At 39.3% G+C, this 13,019-nt stretch overlaps 1 protein-coding gene across 3 annotated transcripts in view; it reads right to left on the bottom strand.

Moving 5' to 3' along the window:
- PLEKHA1 (pleckstrin homology domain containing A1) overlaps positions 1 to 13,019 on the bottom strand; it is an 80,943-nt gene that overhangs the window by 46,561 nt on the left and 21,363 nt on the right. For all 3 annotated transcript variants that reach the window (XM_024216982.3, XM_024216983.3, XM_024216984.3), the window contains exons 2-4: positions 12,489 to 12,649; positions 4,710 to 4,766; positions 2,684 to 2,729 (exon numbers count right to left, since the gene is read on the bottom strand). In XM_024216982.3, the coding sequence (XP_024072750.1) occupies positions 2,684 to 2,729; positions 4,710 to 4,766; positions 12,489 to 12,629 (244 nt within the window). In that variant the 5' untranslated portion in view covers positions 12,630 to 12,649. The remainder of the gene's footprint in view (positions 1 to 2,683; positions 2,730 to 4,709; positions 4,767 to 12,488; positions 12,650 to 13,019) is intronic.

Raw genomic sequence — 13,019 nt, 5'->3', positions numbered from 1 at the left:
AGAAAATATTCAAAGCGTATACAAAGATTCTTATTTTACTATCAGAATTTAGCCGTCTATTGACTCAAGCCAATTCTTATTTTACCTGGCAGTACCAACAATACTGCCCAAGACTAATTACACCAAAGGAGGATAAATTACACCTATCTTTTCAACAGAGGCTGTGTCTAGGCTGCGCCACAGTACAAACTATGGAGATGTGAACTGCAGCGCGCACCAAAGTGCTATGCTACATCTGCTCTGTGTGGATGCTGCTAGCGCAAGCCTAGAGGTACCCAGCTCTTGTTGACGTAACGCTCTTCAAACAGGATTATGTAAAAGCAAAACTAGGTAACTTTTAGTTCACGCCAGCAGCATCTACACAAGGTAGTTACAATTCAGCACTTTGGCGTGTGTGCTGCAATTCACAACCCCATAGTCCAAACTGCAGGGCTGTATAGACAAGCCCAGAGTAAAGGTCAAGGCCAATACCTTAACATAAGCTACTAATCAGTAGAAGAGTATTTATCCGGAAGTAGGAATAGATCTGGTTTACATTAAACAAAGGAACTAAAATCTTTAGTGGACCCTGTCACATTAAATCTTCACTCAAGATTGAAACCTTAGGCAGAACAGCAAAATCAACTTATTTTGTCATAACGCTCTAGTCCACTGCTGCCCACATTGCTCAGTCAGTAACATTCTTAATGATCCATTACATTTTCACAAGCTGGGCTCAAACTGACAACAGTAGTGTCAACTGTTAATCCACAATATCTAAGACTGTGGAATGAGATTGTTAAAAATTTAATACAGTAACACACTTGCAGCAAAAAAGACAAAAAATTTCCAAACTTTTATTTAAAATATAATTCTCAAAATATTTTCATAATTTAACAGACCAGAAACAAAATGTGCATAAGCTTTTGTTTGTTTGTTTGTCCTTCTTTCTTATTTTACCTGGCAGAACCAACAATACTGTCCAAGACTAATTACACCAAAGGAGGACAAATTACACCTATCTTTTCAACAGAGGCTGTGTCTAGGCTGAGCCACCGTACAGATTATAGAGATGTGAATTGCAGTGCGCACCAAAGGCCTCCTTAGATGGTTGCTTTGAGCTGACCAGGTAACACAAACCCACCTGAGAACTGGGCTACATGGTCAGCTGGAGATATCCATGGTGCTGGGAAATCCCCAAGTGGCCCCATAATCTTCAGACTCCAGCATGAAGTGCACAGTCATAACACTGTTGTGTTCTGGAAGTCTCCAGCCATCTCTTGGGGCTATCGTAGGCAGGTATTAATTGTACAGCAGCCCTGAAGCTTCTCTAACTTACAGAGAGGATTCAAAAGAGCCTTCAGCAGTCTCAAGAATTGGGGGAGCCACCTCAGTGCTGTCCATCCCCTCAGTTTCTGTACTGAACACAGGTAACTCAGATGTGAGGATTGAGACCAAAGTGCATAACATGCTCTTCAGAAAAGAAATGCACAAATTGTACCTGTTTATTTTCATATTATGTTGTTCTTGTAACATAATTGTATGGGATCTACAGTCAAGTCTTGACACATTAAAAACATCAAAAATAGCAGCTTTTAGCTTCAAAGAACTAGTGAAATAAAAATGCATACAGGTGTTTCCAGTTACAGGCCCCAAGATCAACATGAGTTGTGCCTATGTAGGGTAACAGGAACTGTGTCTAAGCATCTGAATGTGCAATCTGCTTTTTACAACTGCACACAGTTTGCTACACATTGAGGAAGTAGCATAGAGGACTACTAGTTTGCCTTTTGCAATAGTGTGGATCTATAGCTGTGCTCCCATAATACAAGGAATTAATGGAAAGGGGGAAACAAGCTTAACATATACTTTTACCTAGAGTATTCTAGAAAGTATATCCTAGATATATCTCCAGCAACTAGATATTTATTGAACAGCTGTGTCAAAATATTTCTTTGAATATAAATACAAGGATAGGTTTTCAGAGAGAGCAGTTATTCATCCCAATTTTTGCAGAGAACTTTCAAGATCCAAATTGCTTGTCATAGGATTCTGGATTATGATAAATCCTGGACAAATGCCATTTAATACATTAAATAGTGGAAGAAAAGGAGAATAAATGTGTGCTCTTAGAAAAAGAATCAGAGCTATAAATTCACTTTATGCTAAAGGATTAAACTGCCAGTAAACCTAGTAAACAAAACATTTTTCTTAAGCATAGCATTAACCATTAGACAAAAGTTTAAAACATCAGTGAACAATTTGGCAGGCATCGTTAACAATGGTGTGTCTACAATATAGTATCTACACAATTTTTTTCTCTATAATACAGATTAAAATAGTTCAGTTACTTGCCTTCAGAGTTGAATTATCTGTGTCAGGTACCCTGAGAACAACCCATCTTCTTTAATTAATTAATTAGTTTGCCTACTGATTCAAAAAAGCCGCAAAACATCCCAGCAACAGCTGCCGGCTAGTCACTTGTAGCTCAATAAGTTGCAGTTTTTAAAAAGCCATTAAAAACTCATAAAAGAAACCAACATTCTCCCTCTATATTAGGAAGGAAATCAGGAATATAAATAAATTTAGAACACACACACACTACTGGTACTACCTAATATTAGAAAGAAAATAAATAAATAAATTGAAACCAGGTTATTTTTAAAAGAGCAATTTGACAGATGTGTAATACATTAGAACTTACCAAAACAGAATTCTGCCTTTGGCCTTAGCTTAGTTGCATCGCTAACCTAATAAGAAAATTCAACATGTATAATAAATACAGTAAGTGACATTACATGTAATATAATATACACACTAGATATTGTACAAACACATTCAGTTTAAGATTAACAATTCAACATTAGACGGAAACACAAAATATATGCTTCTATTCCTTACATTTAAGGACCCAAATCATTCCTGGAAAGTGAAAGCCACTCCTTGACACTTGGGCTTTAGATGCTTGGCAGAATTCTCTATTTTAGGATTTTAAACTGCTACCCATTAGTAGGATTTCAGCATAATGAATGTGAAATCAATAGCAACAGCAAAGTGCCTACTGGACTTCATGAACTCCAAAAACCTTTTTGGGGTAAAAAAAAAATGGAATAAGGATTTTGTTTTTGAGTTTTGATTTTATTAACCGCCTTCCTCCCCCAATGCATTTCTAGTGTCATCACCATAACGCTACTTTCACTGCAAACCTGATTTATGCACCTTTTCAGATTTAGGACTTGAAATTTCAAGAAGAGTTGTGCAATTTAGAGGAAATTATACAATTAAGAGGTGAATGAAGATCATTGTAAGCACATCTGTGGTAGTTTCCCTGGACATCTACCTACCCTTATGACCCAATGTCACTCAAAGTTAACCAGAATACAAGAAGACTGGAGAATGGATTGTAGAAGATAGTAAACAAGGAAAGTAAAGGTATCAAGAAAAATTGGAGAGGGGAAGAACAGGAATGAGATGTATGGACAAGAGAAGGCAATTTCATTTTCCCATTCTTGTTATTTCTTACAGGACATTGTAACACTTTCCATCAATCTAACCTCAAAATTTGCTCCCTTCTGCTCCATATTTTCTATGAATTTCTTAGAGTACTTTGCACCCCTATATGTACATCTCTACCCCGATATAACGCTGTCCTCGGGAGCCAAAAAATCTTACCATGTTATAGGTGAAACTGCATTATATCGAACTTGCTTTGACCCACCAGAGCACGCAGCCCCACCCCCCCCAGCCCCACCCCCCCCAGAGCGCTGCTTTACCGCATTATATCCGAATTCATGTTATAACGTGACCCGATATATCGGGGTAGAGGTGTATTTAGTTTCTGATTATGTTGTTTCCAGAAGTTTCCTGCATTGATCTTTAAGAGATTATATGATCTGCAAACTATCATATTAAATGAGTATTCTTTTCTTTGTAAATGGCTTCAGTTTCTCAGAGGCAAACTGGAACACAGACCAATAGGTACAAGTTCAAATTAGAGTTCATCCTGAATCCATAGTTTAGAATACTAATTCTATTACATACAAGGGCAAACAGTTGGAATTTAATTTTTTTTGAAGCAAATCTAGACAAGTATCCCCAAGAAGCTGGTAAAAAGAACACCTAGACAGATTTCTGCATTCCTTACTGCTTTGACTAGCTCTAGTGCTTTTACTGTTTCTTGAAACTTCAGGAGCAGTAACCACATCACATTCCCCCCCCCCCCCCCCCCCCAAGTATAATATCAGATATACCCCCCAAAACTACTACCTGTAACTTCATAGGTAAGGCTAGATGGAACCACTGTGATTATTTAGTCTGACCTTCTGAATAACACAAGGCATGGGATGTCCCTGAATTAATTCCTGCTTGAACTAGAGCATAACTTTTAAATAAAGATTGGATTTTTTTTTTTTAAAGTTGCCTGTGACACAGAATCAACCATAATTCTTGATAAATTGTTCCAGTGGTTAATTACCTCCATTAAAAATTCGTGCCTTATTTCCAGTCTGAATTTCTAAATTGATTGAATTCCTTGAGTCTATAAAATATGTTTTCTAATCTTTTCATCCTTCTTCTGGCTGGTCTCTAAACTCTCACCAATTAAAAGTATTCATTAAGGAGTTCTGGCATTTTCATAAAATCATAGTTGTTAAAATCACCAAAATCTACTGATAGAATTACAATCTTACACATAGTCTAGAAATATATCACTTATAAGTCAACTGACATACCTTTGAAATGTAGGTAAGTTTAATGGCTCCAACAGGTGGAGAGCCAGAGGGAAGGTTCTATATTGGAAAAAACACAATAATATGGTATGAAACTAAAATTATCCTCCTACCACATAACATGTTCAATATATATGCATCAAATACAAGGAAGCTAATCAAAGCTTTATGAACAAAAAAAATTCTATACAGTTGCATTCACAATACAACATTGAACACAATGTATGCTTTAACAGGATTTAAACTATTCGGTTTCATTTATTAAACAAACATCTGGTAATCAACTAAAACTGAATGGTTGTTGGAAATAAAGCTGGTGTTAATTGTTTCAGAGGTTTATGTATTTTACTATAGGAAAAAGGATTCTTGCTGGTTTGCATCCAGGAAATCCTCCTAAAAGCACACTTTTTCCTTAACAGATGTTGAGTCAAGATGATGGCATCTTATGTATTTTAATAGAAAAGAGACATTCATCCACTCCTTAGCTACCTGCAAGAATGCTTCCCTTATGTAATAGTACTTTCTAAAATATATTAATATCCCAGTCTCTGGCAACAATACTAAGTGAACTGGAGGAAAATGGGAGGTATACAAGTTCCTTACCAGCAATGTTAAGCCTACAAGCCTGATTGCAGTTTGGATTGTGACAGTCTCTTGAAACTAGAAACAGCAACAAGTACCACACACTGGACTATTTAACATGTATTTGTGTTATTTTTCATAGCAAGTCTATAGCTGGGAATTGCAATTTAAAGGAGCAAAACAATTATGTACGGTTTACTGCATTCAGTGGTAAAATATGGTCAACTTTCTATTTAATTTGTTTCCAGTGAAACTTACTGTGCATCTCTTTATTTTAATCATACCTTCCATCTTCAGTTTCAGTTCACTTCTTTCCATAATAGAATATTTTATGTTAAAAATACATAGGTACGGACAAAGAGAAAGAAACATTAACAAGAAAAGCTATGTCATGACCTATTTTTGGGGGAAAAAATGGAATGAAGCCATGTTTGTCATATACATATTTCCCTATATTTATTCTCCTCCCACCACAAATTCTGACTCAAGATAGTCTTTTCTAACGTATGCTGTCACTCACTCCCCTACCCTTGCACATCCACACACAGTTCCAATGTTTTACCATACACCTAGTAACCAGAAGACTAAATCTACTAATCAGATTCTGATAACAAATGAGGAATGCCCAGCGCAACTCCCATATAAAACACCTCCCCCTCCAACAACTCTTGGAAAAAGGGACAGTGCTGGAATCCTTACTGTGCACTGTTCTTAGACTCTCTTTTCACTGGTCTCTAGCTAAACAATAACTGAATCTAGAAGCTCCTCTCCCCCATTCCCTTCTGTTTGCTGGAAAGGAGCAGTACTCTTTATTCCTCTTTCCCATTCCAGAGCCTCTTGGACGGTGCAAGGCAGATGGTCTGTTATCTACCTCTTTCTTCAGCCTCTTGGCTACTGCAAGTACTATTCTCCACTAGTCTGCTTTCCACCTTTGCCTCTAACTCTTCCTTCCCAGTGGAGGTCTTCATTGTGTGCCCTGCAGCAGTTTTCTGAAACAGCAGTGTAAAATTTATTTTTCTTGTGATAAGACTGATCGGTTTTTACTCTGCTGTAGATCAAACAGCTCTAAGCAGTGGCAAGGACACAAGTAGTTTTGCAGGCTGAGGAAGACGACATAATACTTAACATTTATTCACATTTGAAAGATTCCTTGCAACCATAAGGGCAAGAAACTTTACATTCTGCAGAAATTGACAGTGAACCAAGAAAGCATCCCTCTTTCTTTTTTGAGCCTGTGTGTGGCAGGACAGTTTTCAGCCCAATGTACAGGAAAAGCTATTTTATCCGACACTTCACCAACCGGAAAGCTCTATAAACCGGCATTTCTGATCTTCATTGAAATACCGGCTTATAGTCCAGCTGGCGCAGGGCCGGCAGCGGGTTGGGGCACAGGAGGGGGTGCGGGATCCGGGGGCCGCTCACCTCAAGCGACAGGCAGTTCTGCGCCCTGTCCCCACCCTGAGCGCTAGCTCCACAGCTCCCATTGGCTGGGAACAGAGGCAAATGGCACCTGTGGGCGGGGGCGGCACCTGCTGTGCCTTCACCTAGGAGCAGCTGGAACAGGTTGCTGCCGCTTTCAGGGAGCCGCCCGAGATGAGCAGCCCCCAGATCCAACACCCCGCATCCCCTCCTGTGCCCCAAACCCCTGCCCTGAGCCCCCTCCCACACTCAAACTCCCTCTCAGAGGTGGCACCCCACACCCCTTCCTGCACCCCAACCCTCAGCCCTCAGCCCCCTCCTTCACCCAAACTCCCTCCCCCTCTTAGTTAACTGGCATTATTCACTTACTGGCACCCACTATTCCCCCAACATGCCAGATAAAACAGCTTTTACTGCATTCTGCTTTTACAGCCTATATTTTGGAATAACGAACACTGTGTACAGATGCGCTGCTAAACATGGTCTTAGGATCATTCATTTCCTAGAATGTCCGAGTACATTTACACAACGGCAAATACAACCTTCCCTCCACTCACACCTTTCAGTAGATGCAAAGGACACCTGTGCAACAGAGATTATGCTTAGGGCTCTACCAATTTCACGGCCATGAAAAAGGTGTCATGGACCGTGAAATAAGCCCCCTTGAAAACAGATCTCCCCATACTACCAGCTGGGGTGCTCCTAGCTGCAAGCCCTGGCCAGGTTGGAAAGGGACATGACTTGTCCTTCCCCTGGATGGCCTCTCGTGGGGGGAGATCAGACCCATCTCCGAGTGCCTCCCCCTGCTTCAAGAAGCTCTGGGGCTGGGCAGCAGCCCCAGAGGTTCCTGTAGCTGGAGGAGGCAGGCCCCATCTCCCTCTGCTGCTGGGAGCACCTCAGCTGGGGGCTCCTAGCTGTGAGTCCCCCACCAGGCTGGGGAGGGACAGGATGGTGAGTGCGCCTGATGCCAGGGCCTGCTTCATACAAGCTCTCTGAAGTGGCCTCCACAGAGCAGCTCTGCAGCCATTTTTTTTTTTTTTTGGGAGATATACCTATCTCATAGAACTGGAAGGGACCCCGAAAGGTCATCGAGTCCAGCCCCCTGCCTAGCAGAACCAAGTACGGATTTTGCCTCAGATCCCTAAGTGGTCCCCTCAAGAATTGAACTCACAACCCAGGGTTTAGCAGGCTAATGCTCAAACCACTGAGCTATCCCTCCCCCCTCATTCTACAGCTCAAGAACGAATGAGTGGATTTAACTTCAGTCAAAACCCCTTCATCTGTGTGCGAGCACTAACCTTAAGAGAACACAAATACCTGAGTGAAACACTAAAAATAGAGCGTATGTATCATTAAACACAAATTCTGAAGAGCTGCACGTTTCACAACATTTCTGCATGTTTCCATTGATGTGAATGGGACATAACCACAGAAGGCTGAGAGGAGAGGAACAGTTGTACTCCCCCCATTAATGTAAATCATCTGAAAGAGTTCTATTTAATTTCCAGAAGTTATTTCCTCTTCTTTCACCTACAATTTCTGATTGCCTCAGCCTTAAATCACTTTGATCTATACTGCACTGTCCCTATTTCATTTGTGTTTTTGGATATAGTAAGATTGCACATTTCAAATGCAGTCTTACTAACACTTGGCACCATAGCATAAGAATATTTGAATGGCACAATTTAAATAAATATATGGAGATATACCTATCTCATAGAACTGGAAGGGACCTTGAAAGGTCATTGAGTCCAGTCCCCTGCCTTCACTAGCAGGACCAAGTACTGTCCCTGACAGTTTCTTTCCTCTCCCCTCCCCTAAATGGCCCCCTCAAAGACTGAGCTCACAACCCTGGGTTTAGTAGGTCAATGCTCAAACCACTGAGCTATCCCTCCCCTCTTTAGCTTTTAGTTTAGCTGATTTATACTCCATGCTTTAAATGTCTCAATACCATGTTTGCTTTTTTAAAATGGTTTTCTTGTACTGTAGAAAACACATTGGTACCACATACTGTGCAAATAGCTTATAGTTTCTTTTATTTACATTTATAAAACTTTTCCAGATCCATATAGTGGATGCTACCTCTCAAAGCTGAAAGTATGAGCTACAATTTTGCTTTTCAAGTGGCTGATTGCGCTAATGAGAAATAACTGTTGAACTGCTCAAAAGCACAAGTAGTGGCAGTAAAATTACACAATTGCACAGAAGTAAAAGACCTGTGTAGTTAAACCAGAGTGAGTATTGGCAATTTAAGTTCACAAAAAGCAGCCGTGCCACCAAAGCTCGGCTTCTAGTGCCACTTTGGTTATTTTAATAGACAAGACTAAGTTTTGTTATTAACATTCACAAGTAATAACAAAAACTAAAGAGAATTAAACCCACTGGAACTTAAGTTGAGCTCCCAGACTTAAGACCAAATGCTCATGGTATGCAAGTAGTTCCACTGACTTCAATCAAATTTTTTGAGAGTGTCAAGCAGAAATAAAAATTTCATTTTAAAACATGCTTAAAAATCATGCTTCTGTATTAACCTTCTAAAGACCAAGTTTAAGATCTCATGATTCTCAATAAGAGTTAACACAACTGTCACCAAAACATTTCACACAACAGCTTTAAAATATGATGCAATTATTTCTTACCAAGCATCACAAATCCCAGGATTCTTGGTCTTGGCACAAAAATGAAGCAAAATTTTAAAGTACGTATTTGTCATTTTTTTCAAACCTACAGAAATCCCATTGCTGATTTAGATCTTTTTTTAAAGAGACAAATGAAGAGTTTTTTGGGGGGTTGGGCACGAGCAGAGGTTAAACTACAATGTTTGTAACTAATCTTCTACAGATGAGGTTGGTACAAACATTTGGTACGAAGACTGCTACAAATTTCAACATCTATGGATACACAATGCATCCAGATGTGTGTTCATCTTGAAAATATGGAATCAGAGTTAAGAATTTAGTAACTATTTTGCAATTACATAACACCTTTCATCTAAGGATTGCAAGTGGTTTCCAAATAAACATCAACACCTCATTAAGAAAGGCAAGTATTAAAACTGAAAAATGCACTAGCCTAAGGACACAGTACTTCAATTATAATAAACCTGCGCCAACACTAGTTTGAGGAACCAACAGTTTTAAGGTCCAGAGACAACTCTAGTGGCATTATTTGAGCAACATCCATTGCCAGAAGGAGGACATCAACTATCCATCACAACATTACTACATTTGTCAACAGCCTTTGACAATATTGACTGTTAGGTTCTGTCACACTTGCAAACTACAGCACGGGTAACAGGCCTGGTTTCTCTATGCACAACGTGCTTGACACACTCAGATGGAGGTGTTGGTAACTACTTTTCTTCATTGAAGGTACTCTCCTGCAGGTTCTTCCGGGGCCCATCTTGTCACCTCTGTCAACATGTGTGTGAAGTTGTTAGGAAATTCAATAAAGGAGACATGGGTTGAAACATCTTTAATATGCTAACCACACACAGCTTTATATCTCAATGTCACCTGATCCACCAGGAGTGGTTGATTGTACTGCTCAGCATCTGGGAGAGATTGGGGTATAGATGACTGCAAACTGTCTGGACTGTGTCCAAGCCAAGATTACTTGGCTACTGTAAGACTACAACTGCTGGCTGGTTGGGGAAAATCAATAAAGAATACAGCAGAAAAAACATCAGCTCCTTCAAGCGAAGGTATGTATCTGCCATTTATGATTAGGGAGCTAGGGCAAATGACTTATAAGGAGAGGCCGAGGGACTGGGCTTATGTAGTCTGCAGAAGAGAAGAGTGATTGGGGAGGGGGGTATTTGATAGCAGCCTTCAACTACCTGAAGGGGGGTTCCAAAGAGGATGGAGCTAGGCTGTTCTCAGTGGTGGCAGATGACAGAACAAGGAGCAATGGTCTCAAGTTGCAGTGGGGGAAGTCTAGGTTGGATATTAGGAAAAGCTACTTCACAAAGAGCGTGGTGAAGCACTGGAATGGGTTACCTAAGGAGGTGGTGGAATCTCCATCCTTAGAGGTTTTTAAGGCCAGGCTTGACAAAGCCCTAGCTGGGATGATTTAGTTGGTGTTGGTCCTGCTTTGAGCAGGGGTTTGGATTAGATGACCTCCTGAGGTCTCTTCCAACCCTAATCTTCTATGGTTCTATGTATTGGGTTTGCAATCTGGGGATCTGGTTAAAAACTTCAAGCAATTAGAAAAGTAAGAAGCCAGGGGAAGATCAGCTTCTCTCATCTCCACACAGCCAGAAGGTCATGTCCTCATTTATTTCAGATGTTCCTCTTGCAACTTTAATCCATGTCTTTGTCATTTTGATATCAGACTACTACAAAATACTCTCCATGGGAACACATCTTAGATCAGTCCAGAAAATGTAGCTGATACAGAATCTGGTAGACTGCTTGTGAAACAGTGAGTCATTTTGAGAGCAAATTGAACATCTCATCCATAGTAGCTGCCTACTGTTTCCTGGATTGATTTTCAGGTATTGTTTTTGACCAATGAAGATATAAATGGTTTTGGACCTACCTATTTAAGAAACTACCTTTTTCTTCAGGAGACACTGCCACAGTTGCAGTCAGCAAAAGTACAGGAGTTAGAATTTCACTGGTATAAGGGAAGGGGCCACTGGTAGGACATTTCACTGGTTTTTGGCTATACTCACATTATTCCCAGGGTGGCACACACAGAGTTTTGGAAAGAGTGTTACGTACTTATCGTACTTTTAATAGTTTGCCAAGCATGCCCAGAGTTTGGAATGGTTGCTCTTATTTAATAATTCAGATGTCAAATAAAATATTTCTAACTATGAAGACTAGTTCTGAAAGTTAAATCTTATTTCCTTATTTTTGTGGTGGTATATCATTTATTTCTAGCCCTATTAATTTGCAAAACAAGCCTTAAAAATATAATTCAATTAGTTCTCATTAACTTACCCTTCCTCACATACACCAATTTCAACTTGATTTTAGGGCCTGTGGTTTCAGACCATTAGAGGTAGGAAGCAGAAAACTGGTGTAACGGCATAAAGCACTAACCTATAGTTCTAGGATGAGATATTTTATTTTAAAACATAGTAGAATTTCAGTTGAGAAAAGCAAGAGGGTAATCAAGAGTATAATTTAAAAAGCTATGGTATCATTAAAAATACTGAAAATTATTTTAGTTAGTGGATGTTAATTCTGTAAAATCTGAAAAGTGCTGTGAAACTGAAGTTTTAACAGTTTTTATATCTGGGCTTTAAAGTTTCCCCAAGCCTTGGTCCTGGACCATAGACAATCAAATTAATAAATCTTGTTCAACATAGAGAAAAGGCATCATATTTAAGTACTGATAATGATAGATGTGCATGCAGTATACGGTATTATACAATACAAGCTGGATTTGATTTCAGGAGTTTTCTGAACTTATACCTATATTTCAAATCCCTTATCTATGCCATTACAATGGATGTTACACTGACCACAAGATCTGCTTGAATTTTCCAGGTGCGACTGTGAACTCCAAATGCAAACAAAATTATTTAAGCTGTGAAACATTAATTACAGTTTTCCCCTACAAATAAAGGGTTTCAGAGAGTAGCCTAATCAAGGAAGTGGGATACAAGTGATTTAGCTACATATATTTTACTTAAAGTTTTTCCTTAGAGCTGCAAATTCGATGAAATTCATTCTGAAACCCTCTTCCATGTATACAATAGATTTGCTTTAGGTCAAAAAAATATTTGACTTTCTGGTAACTTCCACAATTTTATTCCAGAGGTCGTCGTACCTGTGGATTATCCATGTACCATACCAGATTGTCTTCCCTCGTGTCCAGGATAAAGTACCTCCGCAGAAACTTCCCACTATTCTCATTTTCTTCAATGTCTAGGAAACCACAAATGCGATTCTGACGATCCACATAAGGCATTTCTGAGCTTGAACATTACACTGCAAAACAAAAACAATGATTAAAACAAAAAGTTTATTTTCACTGATTATAAGACTGGTCTGTACATTTTGAGCACAGCTTCAACTACTAGAAGAATTTTCAGTAAGGGAGCTTCCACATAGGAACAAGTCAAATTAAGATCAAGTGTTTTTCCCACCACAGGAGTAACTTTTATACATTTCTTTGAAATATAACCATTAAGTACTTAAGTTTTTATATACCCTGAGTTCAGAACCTCGGTATGTGTGTGTTAAATACTGGTGGAACAACATGCCTATTAGTTTACACAAGATCAGCATAGGATAATCAAAGATTCTTTCACTAATTTGCACAAAGGGTTAGATAACAGATTTACATTTCTTCTCACTT

The sequence above is a fragment of the Terrapene carolina genome, unplaced genomic scaffold, assembly GCF_002925995.2.
Source record: "Terrapene carolina triunguis isolate 2854851 unplaced genomic scaffold, T_m_triunguis-2.0 Scaffold95, whole genome shotgun sequence".
Taxonomy (NCBI): Eukaryota; Metazoa; Chordata; order Testudines; family Emydidae; genus Terrapene; species Terrapene triunguis.
Note: the sequence above shows the minus strand (reverse complement) of the source record. Positions and strands in the feature narration are given on the sequence as shown.